General features: G+C 45.7%; 1 protein-coding gene across 2 annotated transcripts in view; it reads right to left on the bottom strand.

Annotated features, from left to right (window-relative positions):
- Slit3 (slit guidance ligand 3) overlaps positions 1-16,900 on the bottom strand; it is a 588,944-nt gene that overhangs the window by 197,316 nt on the left and 374,728 nt on the right. For both annotated transcript variants that reach the window (XM_034504957.2, XM_034504958.2), the window contains exon 5: positions 3,017-3,088. In XM_034504957.2, coding sequence (XP_034360848.1) covers positions 3,017-3,088 — 72 coding nt within the window. The remainder of the gene's footprint in view (positions 1-3,016; positions 3,089-16,900) is intronic.

Raw genomic sequence — 16,900 nt, forward strand, 5'->3', positions numbered from 1 at the left:
TTCCTGACCATATTCTTCTTTCAGGATGAAAGCCTCATGAGCTGTCTCTGTATCTACCCTGGACACAGTTTTGCCTTTACACTTTGTTTGCCCTGCCTGCCTTTGTTTACCCCGTGAATTCTAAGCATCCGTTAGGCCCAGACAAATGCAGCCTGTACCACCAAGACAACCACAGAGGAATGCAGCAGCAACAGCAGGTAGCGTGTTGGAACGCCGGCATGTGTCAGGCACCGCGCAGAGTTATTCATACACATTATTTTATTAACCTTCACAAAACCCTTAGGAGGTAAGACCAATTATCAGCCTCATGTTACAGTGGTAGAAACCGACGCTCAGAAGTGTCAAGGCATTTACCAAAGGTCACAGACCCAGGACCAAAACAGATGGAATTCATACATAATTCTATCAGACAGCCAAGCCATGCTCTTAACCTCTAGGCTGCCTTGCCTTAAGCGATTTCCCTCCTCCTCTGATCACCCCCAACTCCACCCAGCTCATGATGTTACCAGTATTTTACTAACATCCTCTTCAGTGCACATGTTCCTTATCCCCGTCACATGGTAAACCACGGGAGAAGAGGAATTATGTCTCTGGGCCCTTACAGGTTCTACCTCCTATGTACAATGAATGCTAACTGAACTGATGAAAAGAGAAATATCCTCCACCCTCCCCTTAGTTTTCTCTTCTTTCTTTTTATAAACTCTTCCTTTAGAAGATGAGTCTTTTTCCCTCTCTTCTTCCCAGGACCACAGGGAGTTAAGGGATAAGACCCAAAGAGAGGAAAATCCTATGTCGGGTTCCTGAGTCTTATAACCAGGAAGATTACCCCTACTCCAAACCTTGCATTTCCTCAGGACACCACGAATGAGGAATCTAGACCAGCCAATGGTTCTATGCACAAAATTAAAAACAAAACCAAAAGAACCCCCACCTACTGTATGGAAATGACCTCCCAGCAGTGGGGGTGGGGTATTTATGAAACACAGATGAGTTTTGTGTTTAGATTTGCATCCTGCTTCTACAACGTGTCTTATGTAAACATTTTAAAACCCACAAAACCTGAAACTCCAAACACTTCTGGTCCCAAGCCTTTCAGATAAAGAATGCTGGTTCTTCTGTATTTGCATACACTCTGTCAAGGCGACAGGCCTGACAGCATTTGTTGGACGACTTGGGAATCCTGAAGCTTTCACACACACTCCCCCGCACCCCTGAGGCCTTTGCATGGTTGCAGATATTCCACGGGGGAAGATAAAGTTCCCCAAGCCCTAGTTGTCACTAGGAACCACTGTGGGACTGAATGACTTTCCTGAGAATCATAAATGCATTTGACAATTAAACAGCCCCGTTTACACATGACTAAAGTGTGTCTGGTAACTCAGCCATGTAAAATTAACCACCATGGGACCACACAGATCATTCTGTATATAGAGAAACGTTAACTTGGGGCTCAGTCGCCAGGAAACTGTTGGACACTGGGTTAGTCAACTGTCTTTCTCCAGACCTCTGTTTGTCCTGATATTCTGGAATATTAATTAAGATGATGTGATGGGTCTGAGCTGGTGGCAGTCCTAAGATCTTAGAATTCAAGGAACAGAATACTGGGAAGTTGGTAAAGATGCTGCACCTGGGTGGGAAGCGGGGCTTTGCTCATGCGCCCTGCTACTTTTCTCCAGCCCCAAAGTTCTGCCTTATTTAAGGCCTCCACACATCTACAGAGGCACTCATGCACTCCGGCTGTAACTGTGCCACCTTTCCTGTTCCCAGAGGACGCTGTGGGCAGCCCACCCTTTTCCTGGAGGCCTTGCAAAGTCATCTCTACATCCTAGTCCCTCACCTTTCAAAGATGCCTATACCCTCTGTGGGCTTTGCCTGCTAAATACCAAAGGTTTCACAAGGCACCAGCCTCCAGCCCCCGGGGTGGGAGGCGAAAGAGGCGGATGGCCTGCATCTGGAAGGCATCACCAGTAAACTACCCCCACCACCCCCATCATTTGTTACAGGGGGAAGTGACAGTTTGTATGTTTTTGTTTTGTTTTGTTTCTTTTCCTTTTAGTCTCTTATAAAGACTGCTTCAGTTGAATTTGAGCTAACGAGGGAGGCTGGTGGGCAGACGTGCTTGCTCAGCCAAACCAGATGCTATTTTTGTGCCCTTCACCAAAGCATGCTCTGACACCATGGTACGGCTATGTGGGTAGAGACTCAGAAAGCACACACCTTCTAAAGGCAAGGCCCAGGAATGGTGGGGCTCACACAGGAAAAGACTCACAGTGATTAGGCCAGTTCAAATACGCAGTGTTAGGTCAAGTCTGCCCCTGGACTACGGTGACAGTGTGTGCATGGGCCCATGCCGTAACTGCAGAGCTGTTTTCATTTGCAAAGGAAACTGAAGTCTGAAGACTCAGATCTATGCGATCACAGTTACATAGAATGCTACTACTGGGGAACTAACAGGGACCTATCTATAATTTCTTGACATTACCTGCCAATCAATAATGGTTTTAAAATAAAATGTGAAGAGCAAACACATGAAAGTCAAGTGCAGTAGGAATGGACTTGAACACATGTCCCCAAGGTCCTGGCACACAAGTTCTAATGCTATTTCATAAGTGGCTGGTGACAATCCCATTTATGACAATGAGGTCATCACCATCGCCATCATCACTGTCATGCCACAAACACCATCGTTAGGGCTTAAATTCATGAAATATTGTGAATGAGACTTTTTCTTTTTTCCCTCCCTCCCTTTCTTCCTCCCTTTCATTTTCTCAATTGCCTAGAATACCTGTACCAGATTACTACTCCCACGCTATACAAGACCCTTGGAGAAGCTAGCTGGCACCACAGCCATGCAGTCTGGGTTCGGCCAGGCCCTGACCTAGGAAGAACAGGGCTTTGTGGAAGCTCTCCCTCTTCCAAGCCACCAGGAACGCCCTCCTGCCTCTCACTCCCTTCCTGACCAGACAGCCCAAGTGAGTTCAGTCTGTGCCAAAACACCAAAACCGGCACTACTTACAGGTTCTTCACGCCTGTGACGCCTCTGAACGCCTTCCTCGGGATGCCCTGGATCTGGTTTTCACTCAGATCTCTAAACAAGAAGAGAAGAGGCAAAGCAGTTAGTGACCCAGAGCGCACTCTCCGCATCTCATTATGATAACAAAACCCTTGGAGGCCTGAGAAGCCCACCAGAAGGGCTTGAGGGGCTGTTTAGTCTCAGGCCCCTGGCTGTTACAAGCCTGCACATTGTTCTGCAAGTGAGGACTTCTGCAGAAATGGTTATCAGGTGCTGGGATGGGGATAGGGGTGGGGGTGGGAGCAACTTGCTTCAGGGCAGGCACCGTGGGTGGTCTCACACCTCCAGGCCAGGAGCTAGGACCCCACACATTATTTGTTACACACACTGCGTCCCATTCGGTTTTGGCACCTCCCAGACAAGATTTTTACTCTCCTCACCTCAAGACATCCCTCCCAAACTAACCTCCCATTTCTTGGGCAGTCCTTTGACACTCAAGTTCTCTGCTCTTGGCATTTGGGGTTGGAACTGAGCCTGATCACTGGGTTTTCTGATAGGGACAGAGGGCCTCTTATGCATTTCCGCACACCCCATTCAAAACCAGGGGGTCCCACCCCTCATTCTGCATGGAGGGATGTCAACACACTGGCTGCTTCGAAGCGGGTATTAGGGGTACCCTGTGTGGCTGGCTCCAACCCAAATCTTCTCCAAGGATTTAAGTACCCTCTAGAGTCGCAATTTCCTTCTCTAGGAAACTACATAGGCCTCTTTTGGTTTGTTTTGTTCTCTGGCTTCCTTTTTATTTTTTGCTAGACCAAACACGTGCATTTGTTTTCATTCAGACCTCAAGCCTGCTTGGATCTCAGTAAGTAATCAATCCGTAAAGACCCATCAGGACCCCAGGCACATGAGGCAGCTCTGCCAAATGCTGCAAGTAAGCAGGGCTATTTCTGTACAGCCCCGCGCTGCAGGAACATCTTCAAAAAGGATGGTGGGAAGGGAACAAATGTGTGAGGATGACGTTGCCCGATGGCTAGCCTTCTATGTTTTCTTCAGATATCAAAGGTGCATATATACACATACTCATATACACAAATATACACACCTGGTATTTTGAAAAGAAAACCCCTCAAATAATGAAGGGAGAACATCTAACCATAGATATATATAACCACTGCTAACAATTATACACAGTGTATATAAATTTCAACGACATGACCTCTTAACATATGGCCTACTCTAAACCATTTTTTTCCACACGCTATATTAAGAACATCTGCCCACGTCTTTACCAAACACATCAATGCCAACATTTTGAATGGCTGCACCGTATCTAGCTGTATGGTTCCTTCTATTGCTGTGTACTGTTTAGTGGGTATTGGATCAACTTCCATCAGGTAAGGAGACAGCAGGATTAGATGAGGTGGGTGGTTCAGCAGGTAAGGGGCTTGCTTGCTGACCAGACCTGACAACCTGAATTTCATCTCTGGAACCCACATGGTAGAAGTAAACAGGTTCCTATAAGTTGTCCTCTGACCTTTACATATGTGCCATGGCTTGTGTGTGCACATGCATACACCCTGCGTGTGCACACACAAAATGTAAGAAGAATTCTTTTTAAACAGAAACAGCAGGACACATTTCCCTGTCTACATCCTTGGGGTACTTCCCAGGCATTCCTTTTGCACAAGTTCCTACAGTGAGAACTTGCTGGTCACAGATTAAACTCGGGAGTTCTCCTACAGATAGATTTGTGATAGATGCTCACATGCTGATTTTTGAGGGCACCTCCTCAAAAGCCACAGAGAACTTCAAACACACACAGAAGAAGAAGGCAAGCAGCCATGTACTGCTGAGTGGGCGGTCTACAGGGACACTTTGCAAAATAGGAGGAGGGGGAACCAGAAAGCAGAAGAGAGACATCATTCTTTTTTCTTTTTTCTTTGTCTGTCACTCTCTGTTAAGGAAACACACGCTCTAAATAGCTGGCTGAACCTCCGGACAGTTGGGCTAGCCTCAGACTACTTTTAGGCTCCAAACCAACAATTGCTATTAGGATAGGATTCACCTATGAGTTCTAAACACTTCTGGGGCTTCCTAGCAGAGTGCTCCCCCATCTCAGATTCAGCTTCCCCTTTCTACAAGGGATGTAAGTAAATTCTGGTGCATAATAAGTTCTGTTGCAGGCTCTCCCAGCCAGGCCTGATTCAATGAGTGGGGCTCCAGCTTGGAGTCAGGGCACTGAACAAAAGCCCACGATGACAGCAGAGGTCAAGCAGTGTCACCCAGGCCACTCGGTTATTCTCCATCAGTCTCCACAGAGGGGGCCCAGGTCCTGTCATCCGACTAATGCAATTTCCACCAGGCATCTGGGCGGCACTGGAGGCTCTTGCAGCCACAATGGGCCCAGTCTTTCCTGTCCTAGTCAGTCTCCAGACCACAAGTGTCTGTCCAGTACCTTCTCAGCCTTTGCTGTTCTCTCTGGCTGCTAGGGAGATGGGACCTGGCCACATGTCTGATAAATGGCCGATGAGGGGAAAAAAATCGGGGGGGGGGAAAGAAATCAAATAGGAAGAAGATTTAGAACTGACAGCTTTAACTACTGCTGAAAGCTGTAAGAAGGTGGCATCTATTTCTGAAAGGGCAGGAGCCCATTTTGAACAGGATTCATACCATACATATGGGAGAAGCACAGCAGCCAGCATAGTAGTGACAGAGAAGTTGTACCTTACAGAGTGTGGGGATAAAGACAGGCGCATGGTACTTAAACAGAAAGAGACATTGTGGTGAAGGGAGGCAGTTCTCATAGGCAGCCCATGGGCACAAAACCCTGTTTGGGTGAAACAGCTGCTTTGGTTTTTCTGGCTACCACATCCTTCCTGTAAATGTAGCCAGCTCTGTTTCTACCTTAAAGAACCCAGTACAAGGCAGAGCTTTCTTTCCCGGCTTGCTGTCACTGCATCCCTGCCCCCACAAACCCCATCCCAATTCAGTAAAAAAAACGGTAGATGGTAGGGAATTTATCCGTTCCCCGTGACAATCCGCTTGTAAATTTTATTAATTTTATTTTCCATTGAGCCTCTCTTCTACAGCTAACAATACCGCAGCCACGCATCTACGGGATTGTATATTGATTTCATAAATACCTCCAGTGGGCTGACAAACTGACAGATTTAATGGTGTTACTGATGGGGCGTGGAGGAGGGGTCAGGGCTGGGTGCTTCGTTTTTTCGGTAACCATCCCTTTACAATTATCTCAGGGCCTTTGTGAGGCTTCCTAATAGTGTGTTTATCTCGGCATGATGTCTGAGCACGGAGCTATTGTTAAGTCCGATCCTTTCGACAGACAAGAGCAACCATTTTGGCTGACAATTAAATAAAAATAACAAATTCTTTCCATGATGCTCGAGAGCCTAGTTCTGGTCAATTGCTTGTTTGGATTTTAGGATCTAACCCTTCACAAGAGAAAGATATACTCAGAAATGATCAGAAAGGCAGTTTTTGAAAACCTTAAACAGAAGGGAGGCACAAGTTAAAGAAAGGTTGGGATGTGCAAAGTGTCCTGGGTTTTTTTTGGAGAGGGTGCCAGGAAGAAAAATGGCAGGTTGGGAAGGCGTTCTTGGTTGGGAAGTGGGCTATGGATCAGGATGCCTTTTTAAATAATTAGGCCTCTGAAAGCTAAGGAGAAGTGCATTAGCTAAAGTGCATTTCCCAGCTTCCGGAAAATGATTAACCATCTGATTATTCCATCCCAAAACACAGGACCAAAGAGGACTTATTAAGGAGACACTAAGTCAAATAAGAGTTGGCAAGAAGGGACATAGCCTGCATCCAGCCAGCCCTCTCCCAGCCTTTTTAATTTACTAAAATGCTTTGGACACAGATTAACTTTCTTGGCAAATTTATTATTGTTTCATCTACCTTGAAACAGAAATCGCGGACACTTTGATAAATGGATTGAAAGGTTGTCTAGTTCCAGAGGAGCTTCTGAAATGCTTCTTGGGCTCTCCCTGCAATGTCAGGCATGCTTTGTTCTCAGGACAACAGTGAATGACAGTCCTTGCTCCTACCCCTAACCCTGCAGAGTGAAGTACTCCTGTGGGTACCTGTGTTTTGGGTACATTCATTCTAACCTGTCTGTGTTAAGTGGCAGTTTGTGTGTGTGGATGGGAAGTGGGGGGGGGGGAGTAGGGGAATCTGCTCCGACGTTTCAAACACAAATGATTATAAATTTATAAATTGGGTAGAAACTTCCAGAAACATTGTGAATGCTTGTTCCTGAAGTTTGTGGCATGATGTCTACATTGCGTGATCATTCAAGTTGCTTCAATACTCTGTTTTTGTTCCCTCGTTTTCAAAGGTGATTACTGGTTCACCAGCTTCCCCAGAAAGCGCTTTGTACCCCTGCAGCACAGAGAACATTCTGCAAACTGTGCTTTACTTCTGGAGTTTCTCCCTCATTTAGGTTTGGACTTACGTAGCTAATGTCTCCAGTTGTTACCTGCAGTACGCATACTTGAGACTAAGCACGGAATAAAACACGCTAGTGTTATTAGTAGTCCCTCCATAAAATCTGAGGCAGAAGCTAACACGTCCCTAGTCTAGCATCTACACAGGACTCCCCATATTTGAGTCTGGATCATTTCATGATGGTTGAAACAATAGAGATTGGTTCAAGGAAAAGGTTAAGACTGGTCAGGGAAGACGGTGGTTAATGCTTCGCTCCACACACGAGAGAAATTTCCTCCTGCAGCAAATGGGAACAAATACAGACAGACAAACAGCCAGAAAACACCCAGAAAGTGAGAGACACTGGAATACTCAGCCCTATATGGGATGTTGGCATTAAATCCCTCCCATCAGGGCTCAGGGACCCTCTGCTGAAGAGGAGGTGGAGAGACTGAGTCAGAGGGGACAGAGGACACACACAGGGAAGCAAGGCCTGCTAAACAGTGTTAACTCAGACGGTGGCAGCATGCACGGGCCCTCCATGGGTCTATATCATGGGGTCCTAGGGCCGAAAGGAGAAGTGGACACATGCCCCATCCCTAACCCAGAAGCTATCTCCAGTTGACAACCACTTGCAAATAAAAAGTTTTCTTCAAGGGAGTCTCACTGAGGAAACAAAGCACTCTTTAGGGCAGGCGACATTCGTAGATGGCCGAACTCAATAGCATCTTTGGATTTGTCTCAGAAGGTTGAATCAGAGCATTTAAGAAAAAAATCTTACAGATCCTCTGTGTGTGTGTGTGTGTGTGTGTGTGTGTGTGTGTGTGTGTGTATAATGACTTCTGGGTTTCTGTTTTTAAGGGATTCCTGTGTGTACAAACATGTGTCTCTGTCTATGTGTCTCTTGTGTGTGGGGTTTTTTGTTTTTGTTTTTTTTTTTTTTTTGGCTCTTCTGTTTTTTTTTTTTTGTTGTTGTTGTTGTTGTTGTTCTGATTTGTTTGTTTTGTTTTATATTATTTATTTTATTATTAGTCCTTAGATTCCTGTTTGTTTTGTTAAGGAGAGACAGAAAGGGTGTGGAGCAGGACTCTGTGTGTGTATGTGCATGTGTTGTGGGGAGGGGATGGTCCACAGTCACTTTTGGAATGAGGAACTGGGAGGAGTAGGGGAGGAAAAACCATAATCAGAATGTATTACACGAAAAATCTATTCTTCAATACAAGAAAAAGGAAAGAAAAGGTTGAACTAGCTGAGAAATCAGGACTCAGAGGTTAAACAGCGTATTAACATTGTTCTCCAGGACTCTAATATAGGAGAGAGCAAGCAGTAAGGCAGGGTTGGTGTGAAGAAGGAAATGAAGGAAAACTTACTAAGGTCTCAGCCTTAGGTCTTGGAGAGAGAAAGGACCTGAGAGCCAGAAAGCAAGCAAGCAAGTGCATTGCTTCAAGCAAGGGGGCTGGCCTCTGCAGCCCTGCTCCAGACAATCCTTGGTTAGGGACCACCCAAGAGAATTCAAACTCCCAGGCACTGCCTGCCCTCCTTTATGTAAGGGTGAATGATACTGGCAACTTAGCACAAATTGCTGAAGAGTTCCTAGCTATGAGACTTATCAGTGAAGCCAAAAGGTGCTGGGAATAGAAGCCAGTACCAGAGGAGACAACCTAGACCCTAGCCGGCTGGACCCACTGATAAGACAGCTTCAAAGACAATTCTCAATCAGCAAGTTGGTAGCAGATTGAAACATCACTCCCCAAACAGGAATTAAGAGCCCACACAGGAAGTAGTCAATGAGGTTTAAAACTCCTTTGTCCAATGCCTCAATCCCTTTGCACACGAGACTATTCAATGATGTTTTCAGACTGCAGTGTTAAAAAAAAAAATAATCCATCAGCTCTCGATTAGCCAAACTAAAGCAGAGCACGATATAAAAAAGCATTTATATCTGGACCTATTATTGAATTTGGGATCAGGGTGTTGGATTACCGCTCTGACTCTCTCTGGCCTGAATATATGTTAAAATTACTTTCACATTCTCTGCCTAGTAGGCGGGAATTTTCCCATTGGTGCGATGACCATATCAATCAAAACTCGTTTAGGGATTTAAAGATTTCTGACAAACCAGCCACAAATCTTACAATTCTTGTTTTCCCAACAAGACTTCTCTATAAAACTAACCCTTCAGCATCCCCTCCCAAGCCCTCAACTCCAAACAAATGTATGGTGTTCTGGGGACCCATCACTTTGCTCTAAGAATCAGAGGGAAAACGTGGCTTTTTCTTACTTGATGCTATGTGGCAGGAGGGACAGACTTGGAGGCAAAATGATTCCCTGGGGATTTTACTGTGTGGACTTCAGGGAAGATTTATCTTAATAGGTAAATCTCTTCTGCAGGCAATTTATCTTAATAAGCACGATTATATATTTGCAGTTGGGTCCCTGTCAAAATCAAATGAGCACCGAGCGTATTCCTCAGCTAAGAAGCCCGGCTCCCTCTGGCTGGGTATGTCTAGTCAGTGGTCTCCTTTGTCAAAGGGAGATGGCAATAGTGTAATGGAATCATTTCCTGAAGAACTGCAGCCTATCTCAGGGACACAGAGAATCTGTGTGTGTGTGTGTGTGTGTGTTGGGGAAGGGGGATGACCCACAACCACTTATCAGCCTTCCAGCTGTGTTTCTGGCTCTTACTGGAGGAGTCCACATTACCAGCTATCTTGATATTAAAAAGTGAATGCAAGGTACCAACAAGGCTGCTTGTATTGTGCCTATCCTTACACACTTACCGGAAACTTCCATCATCATTTGGGTATTTAAGATCAGTGGATTGAGTGTCAGGTTACATTGTGTTTCCCTGAGAAAAGATGAGTTGAGTACCTACTGTGTGTTACGCCCCACTAAGTGTTAGAACACAGAAGCAAACAAGACTGACCACTGGTCCTTCTGGAACTTACACTCTTGACTGACATACACACAAAGAAACCGGCACCTTGACACTGACAAGTATGAAATACGTCCCATACACCCCCCAGAAGTGAGGCCAATGTTTTTAATGCTTCTTGCTTTTCAACAAGAAGAAAGCCCATCTCTAAGCACACAATGCTTTTACAGCTTTGTCTTTTGCTCAGGATCCAAAATTATTTGAATTTTTAGAGCTTGAGAGAAAGATGATGCTAGCTTGAATCCCCATAGCTTTAGAACATGCAGTCTGGCTCCATCAGGAACTAAAGCTTTGTCTTTCAGAATGATGGGGTGAAAAATCCTGGCAGGATGAAGCTATGGCAGAGAGAGAGAGAGAGAGAGAGAGAGAGAGAGAGAGAGAGAGAGAGAGAGAGAGAGGCCCAGGTCAGCCATTGTCAGACAGCTGGTCAGAATTTGTAGGTGGTGCTACCAAAAAACACCTACAAATTATCTTGTTAAGTGTTTTAAAGTCAGGAATGAGAATGATATCACGAATGGTTCGCTTCACTTCACCTTGGTCTTTGAGAGAGACATACTGAGGCCATTGAGGATCTAGTGATTGTGTTTCGCTTCAATATACTCCAGAAGGGGGGAGCTGGATGGAGATACTGACAAAACACAAGCTGACCAGGAGTGACTGGGGCTGTGTGATCAGAAAAAAGAGTCACCTATTGCTTATACTTTACTTTGAAATATGTGAGAATTTCTTATAGAAAGTTAACATAGGTTCCTGAGACCCACCCCAGATAGATGCGCCAGATACCGGATGAGTCCCGCAGTTGAACTTGTCAACAAATAAGAATCACATGCACAGTTCGACTACCGAGTCAGGTACTAAGTTCATATCCCAATTTTGCTGATAAACGGACTGTATCTCTTTAAGGATCTGTTCAACCCTCTCATCTAAATAAGATGAGATTAGGTACTTATAAATTAGGTTAGGCATAAGAGAAAGTGATCTTTTCACTTGGTTAGTATGAAGCTAATTCGCCACACCCTACTGTCTTAAAATCTAAGTCTGCCTATGGGGAGAATCTTGGGCCCTAGATGCAAAGGTGCTTGGATGCAAAGATGTTCAAGAAAGCTGCTGGTGATGTGCAAAATGCCTGTGGTGTGAACGGAGTGCCAGAGCAGCCTGAGGTGGAGTGGGGGCGGGGGGGGGGAGAAGAGAGAGAGAAGGAGAGAGGGGAAGGGAGGGAGAGAAAAGGAGGAGAAGGGAGGGAGAGAGAGAAAGGGGGAGGGAGGGAAAAAGAGGGAAGGAGAGAGAGAGAGGGAAGGAGGGAGGGATGGAGGAGAGAGAGAGAAAGAGAGAGAGGAAAGAGAGAGAGAGAGAAAGAGAGAGAGAGAGAGAGAGAGAGAGAGAGAGAGAGTTGTACTTGGGAAGACTCTTCAGGAGTTCACTGGGGAGGCTGACCTAGGAGGAAAGAAGGCAACAGTTTCTTCCTTCTCTGTGATCCTGATCACAGGAATGGCAGAAAGTCCCTAGGACCTTTGAATCTGCACTTTCCCAGACGTCAGGAGGCATGCTTGCTGCTGGATTAGGATATTCCCAGAGGAGGCTCTCAGACAAATTTCCTACAGTGCTCAACAAGGTTCTCTAGGGGAGAAATCATGGGGGGAGGGAGGAGTTGATACCAGAGTTGGCTACACTGCTGGAGGCAGAGGCCAGGATCCCAGCCTGAGGAACAAACACATTGGAGCTATTGTGCATATAGAAGTATATAGAAGATCTGGTTAAGCTGCAGTGGATGCCGGAAGGCTATGCACGGAGAGGCCACTGGTTTGCTCTGAACAGTTGTCAACATGGGTATCCTTTGTGTCCCTTTCCAGGCAGATATCTTAAAGAATACAAACTCAAAAGCTCTGGTGTCTGCTAAGAAAGTTAATGGAAAAGTCACTGAGGGAGGTGGATAGCAGTGACATTGAACTGGGCCAATACACGGTTACATATATTCATTTCCAACAAGCCAACACCACACAACCTCTTATCTAGTCAACAGGACATTTCAGCCCTGGGTTTCATTTGATGGAATTTGTGACCAGTGGGCTCTCAACTCTTCGGGGAAACTAATTACCGAAAGGCACTGAGCCACAGATATGTGACATGCACCACAGATGCAGTCTAAAATTTTTCATTAGTCGTATTAAATATGGAAAAAGAAATGGCTGAAGGGTCAGTCAGCAAGATGGCTCAGCAGGTAAAGGTATTTGCCACCAAACCTGACATCTTGAGTTTAGTCCCAGGACCTACATGGTAAAGAAGGGAGCAGAGGTCTTCTGACTTCCGTGTGTGCATCATGGCTTTGTGGGTCCCCATTTATAAGTGTGATATATATATATACATATATATCACATACTTATATATATGTTTATGCTATATTTATATATTATATATACATATATATTTTTATATATATACATACACACACAAGTGTGCGTGTGTACACACAATAAATAAATGTGTAAAAACTATAAACTAAATGGTTATTAATTTCCACTTTGAAAACATTATGTTTAAAATATTGTCATGTCATCAGTTAAAAAAAACTTACTGGGATTTTTTTTCATACTGTCTTTAAAACTTGATATATATTTCATATTCACTCCATTTTGGACTAGGGGTCACCTCCTAAATGGCCAGTGGTCACACATAGATACTTCCTGCTGCTGTGACCTTGCTGGGCTACAATAAGGGCAGGGAGCTACAGCTTCATGGTCTCTGTTCAGAGGGACAAATCTTTAGAGGAGCCCAGTGTAGGACTCGGGAGTGTGGGCGTGGCAGCAGCCCTGGAGGATAGCCAGGCAGGGTTGAAACCCACAGATGGCAGGGAAGCTCGCCACAGCCTGATACACTTCAAAGGCTAAGACATCCCTCCTGAGGACCTCCTTCCGACCACACGATTTTTCCATCTATTGCTCTTCCAAGGGCTGGCGGGGTTAACTAATGCTCCCAGTCCAAACAAAAACTTTCTTCATTTAATTATTCGCTGCAACTCCAACTAATGCTGTTTTTGTTAATGAAACGGCGTTATAATTGATCATCTCCAGCAAAGGATGTGGAGTCTGAGCTTCTCCACAGCTCAGTAATCCCTAGGATCACCACAGTTTAGCGGCATTAGATAGGATTGGGCAGCTCTCACTAGCAGCCCGACCATGCTAGTCTAGCCTTCCTTATACCACTAAGTGGCCCAGGAAGCACAAACAAGATCCCCAACAGCAAGGAAGATCCTCCAGATCCGTGCGCATGGGCATTTCTGTGAAACTGTCCAAGTCTGCATCTGTACAGCACTGTGTGTCCCAGAGCAGTGGTTCTCAGTCTGTGGGTCGAATGACCCCTTCACAGGGGTTGCATATCAAATATCCTGGGCCATCAGATATTTATTTACATTACAATTCATAACAGCAGCAAAATCACAGTTACGAAGTTGCGACAAAAATAACTGTATGGTTGGGGGGCAGGGTCACCACAACATGAAGAACTGTAGCAAAGGGTCTAAGCATTCAGAAGGTTGAGAACCACTGCATTACAGCTTCTGTGCATGTACCTCACTACATAGCTGTCAGAGTTCCTGTGTGTTAACGTCACTGTTACCCATTAGAGTCCCTATGTATGTACGGCACCAGGTACCAATTTGTGTATATACAATTACAGCATGTCAGAATCCCTGCACATGTATATCATCATGTACCTGCCAGAGTCCCTGTATATGTGTATCACTATGTACCCATCAGAGTCCCTGTGCCTGTCACTATAATCCCATTAGGGTCCCCGTGCATGCACATCACTGTGCACCTGCCAGAGTCACCACATACACACATCACCGTGTGCCTATTAGAGTCACGACTGAGATTTGGATGTGCCAGAGTCGGATGCTGAAGATCTGATTGTAAAGTCCCTACCTAATTCTTTAACTGAGATAGTGCCACGCCAAGTTTCAGGCTTGACGGGATCTTTGGCTTATCAGCCTTGTGCAGGGGAGGGGTTCACCTGGTCCAAAAGAATGATGATGTACACTCTGTAGTTTCTTTGTTTGAGGTGATGTGTCTGCCCCTTGGGGTTGGAGAAATGGGGCTCACTTCCATGCAATCTTCCCTCCCCTGAGTTTGACATATTATTCTATTCCCCACCCCCTTCTCCTCTGCCTCTTTCTTGGCAGCCATCTGAGGCTTTCATGTCTAATTTGATTGTCGTAGCTGACACTGTCAATCTGAAATCCACTAGCATATCTAATGCTGGCTGGACGAGGCAGGGCTGGGGGCTGGGGGTGGGGGGGAGGAAGGTAGAGGATGAGACCGGGAGGCAAATTCATCTCAAGAAGTAGCTTTATGTAAATCGATCCTTTGGCCTGAATGCAAGAGCCAGGCATTTGCTGATTAATTGGAGAAGTGTCCTTGTCCCCATGTCTTCTTTGGAGAGATGGCCCAAATTGAGTCCTCTTCTCTTCACAAAGACATTCCCATGCCAAAAAGCTTTTACAATTAGAAAATGAAACCTTGGAAGCGAGGGGGAGGTGACTGTGGGGAAACAGGGAGCTTATGGAATTATTCTGGAGTGTGTGCGTTTGGCGATTAATTGCTAACTGAGCCCCCCTCTTTTGCCTCTGAGTCGAGGACTGATAGCCTGGGTTCAGAGGCCGATCGTCCCAGTGGTGAGATCTATTTTAGCATCATTAGCAAACACTGAGCGGGAGGGAAAAAACTGTTTCTAACCATTTTGTTTTTAGTAAATTTATATTTTTGGTTAGGACTTGAGTTCATTTCTGTCCCTGTCAGGGAGGAGGGAGTGAGGATATAAATGATTCAATGTTTCTTTCATGTCCTTCTAACCTTTCCTACAAAAGAGAGCTTAGACAAAATGGAAGCTCATCTCCAGTGTGGTCCTTTGAACTCAGCCCTAGTCCCCAGCTCCTGTTAAAATTTGACTTCCCCCAAAAGCCAGAGGCAAATTAGCCACCTGGGTACAGGCTGAAGAAGTCCGGATCAGGAGGAGTTAGCTGTCACTCAGCTTACATATTTACTGGAAGTGAGTTTGGGAAGAGCCATGGTCTTTCTGCTGGCCCCTCCCACTCAGCTGCATGTAGCTTTTGCTGTTATGTTCTGTACTTATCTTAAAATATGTTTGTTGGATGAATATTAAGATAAAAAAAAAACCTCAAGTAAAAATGATTTCATGCTGCTGCTTGGTTCATGGATGACCCAGAATATATCTCAAGCTTTGGATCATTTTATCTCCCAAATCCAGTTTGTTCCTTCTGACTCTCAAGAGTCCTCGCTACCCTAAATCATTGTTGGGAGTATTGTGTTTGGTGAGCAAGGTCACTAGAACTGGCTTCCAAAGAAGGGGTTGCAGGCCAGGCCTCACTGAGAGGTTCAGTGAGCTGAGCTGAATCATGGGATTGAGCAGCCATACCAGGGAGGCCGGCTAAGCACATGGACCACCTCTGCAGAGAGCTGAGGCCCGGCCTGGTCTGAAAGAATACAACAGATTAGAAAATGCACTCAGTGACGAAAAGAGTTATATCCCCGGCAATGCTTCTTCACCAAGGTCCCTTGCTCCCTCTCTCGGAAGCCTGGTGCTTGCAGGGGCTTGGGTGAAACCCCAAGCTCCAGGATGCTTTTGATAGACTCTAGAAGATGCCAAAAGAGGGAGGGAGGGAGGCGGTGACAGGGTCCTGATTGTCTCTGGGACGGCAAATGCTGTGTCTTAATTCCTTCATTCCAAGCTGCCTAAAAGATACTGAGGATTATTACAGGAGGGAAGAAATGTGAAGATGAAAGGAAGTTAGGAGGGATGGGGAAGCCCAAGCCCATCCCTAACCTGGATAGCACTGCTGGACCGTGTGGACAGCCCAAGCTGACCACAGGGAAAAGCTCTGAGCACTCCTTCAGACTCTTCATGCCTCATCCGGAGACTTCTCATGCAGTGTCTCCTTAGCTCCTCCCTCCTCTGAGGGAGAAGTTTTGAGGTTACCCTGTGTAGTTCCCCCTGCCCCCACTTTTTTCCTTGAAGGATATGAGTATGCTGGGGGTGGTAGGGAGGAACTGAGTCTTGGCTGTATCCGCTCAGGGCCTGGAACTTAGAATGCACGGCAGCAGCTCAAGGAAACGTGGCTTGTATGTACCTGCTCTTTCTTGTAGCTTTTCAGAACCCCATTAAACAAGTGGAATCTCCACGGTGAAGGTGAGATGCTATCCCAGGGCCATCTGCCGATAAAATCGATACAGCTTCAGAGAGGCTCAAAATTATCCTCTACCAGAGGAGGAAAGCAATTCAGCAAGAGCCCAACACCCTGAATGACAAAGGCCGGCTTCTGGAGGCCCAGCACGGGATGACGATGACGTACATAGGGGCTTAAGTCATCACACCGTGCTAACAGTATAAACATTTCTTGCCGCGATCCCTGGCACTACTTATTGTTCTATTCAAAGTGATTCCAGTTATTGTTAATGATTCCCACTGCGTATGTCTGGGTATGGCCTAAA

The sequence above is a fragment of the Arvicanthis niloticus genome, chromosome 6, assembly GCF_011762505.2.
Source record: "Arvicanthis niloticus isolate mArvNil1 chromosome 6, mArvNil1.pat.X, whole genome shotgun sequence".
NCBI classification, from domain to species: Eukaryota; Metazoa; Chordata; class Mammalia; order Rodentia; family Muridae; genus Arvicanthis; species Arvicanthis niloticus.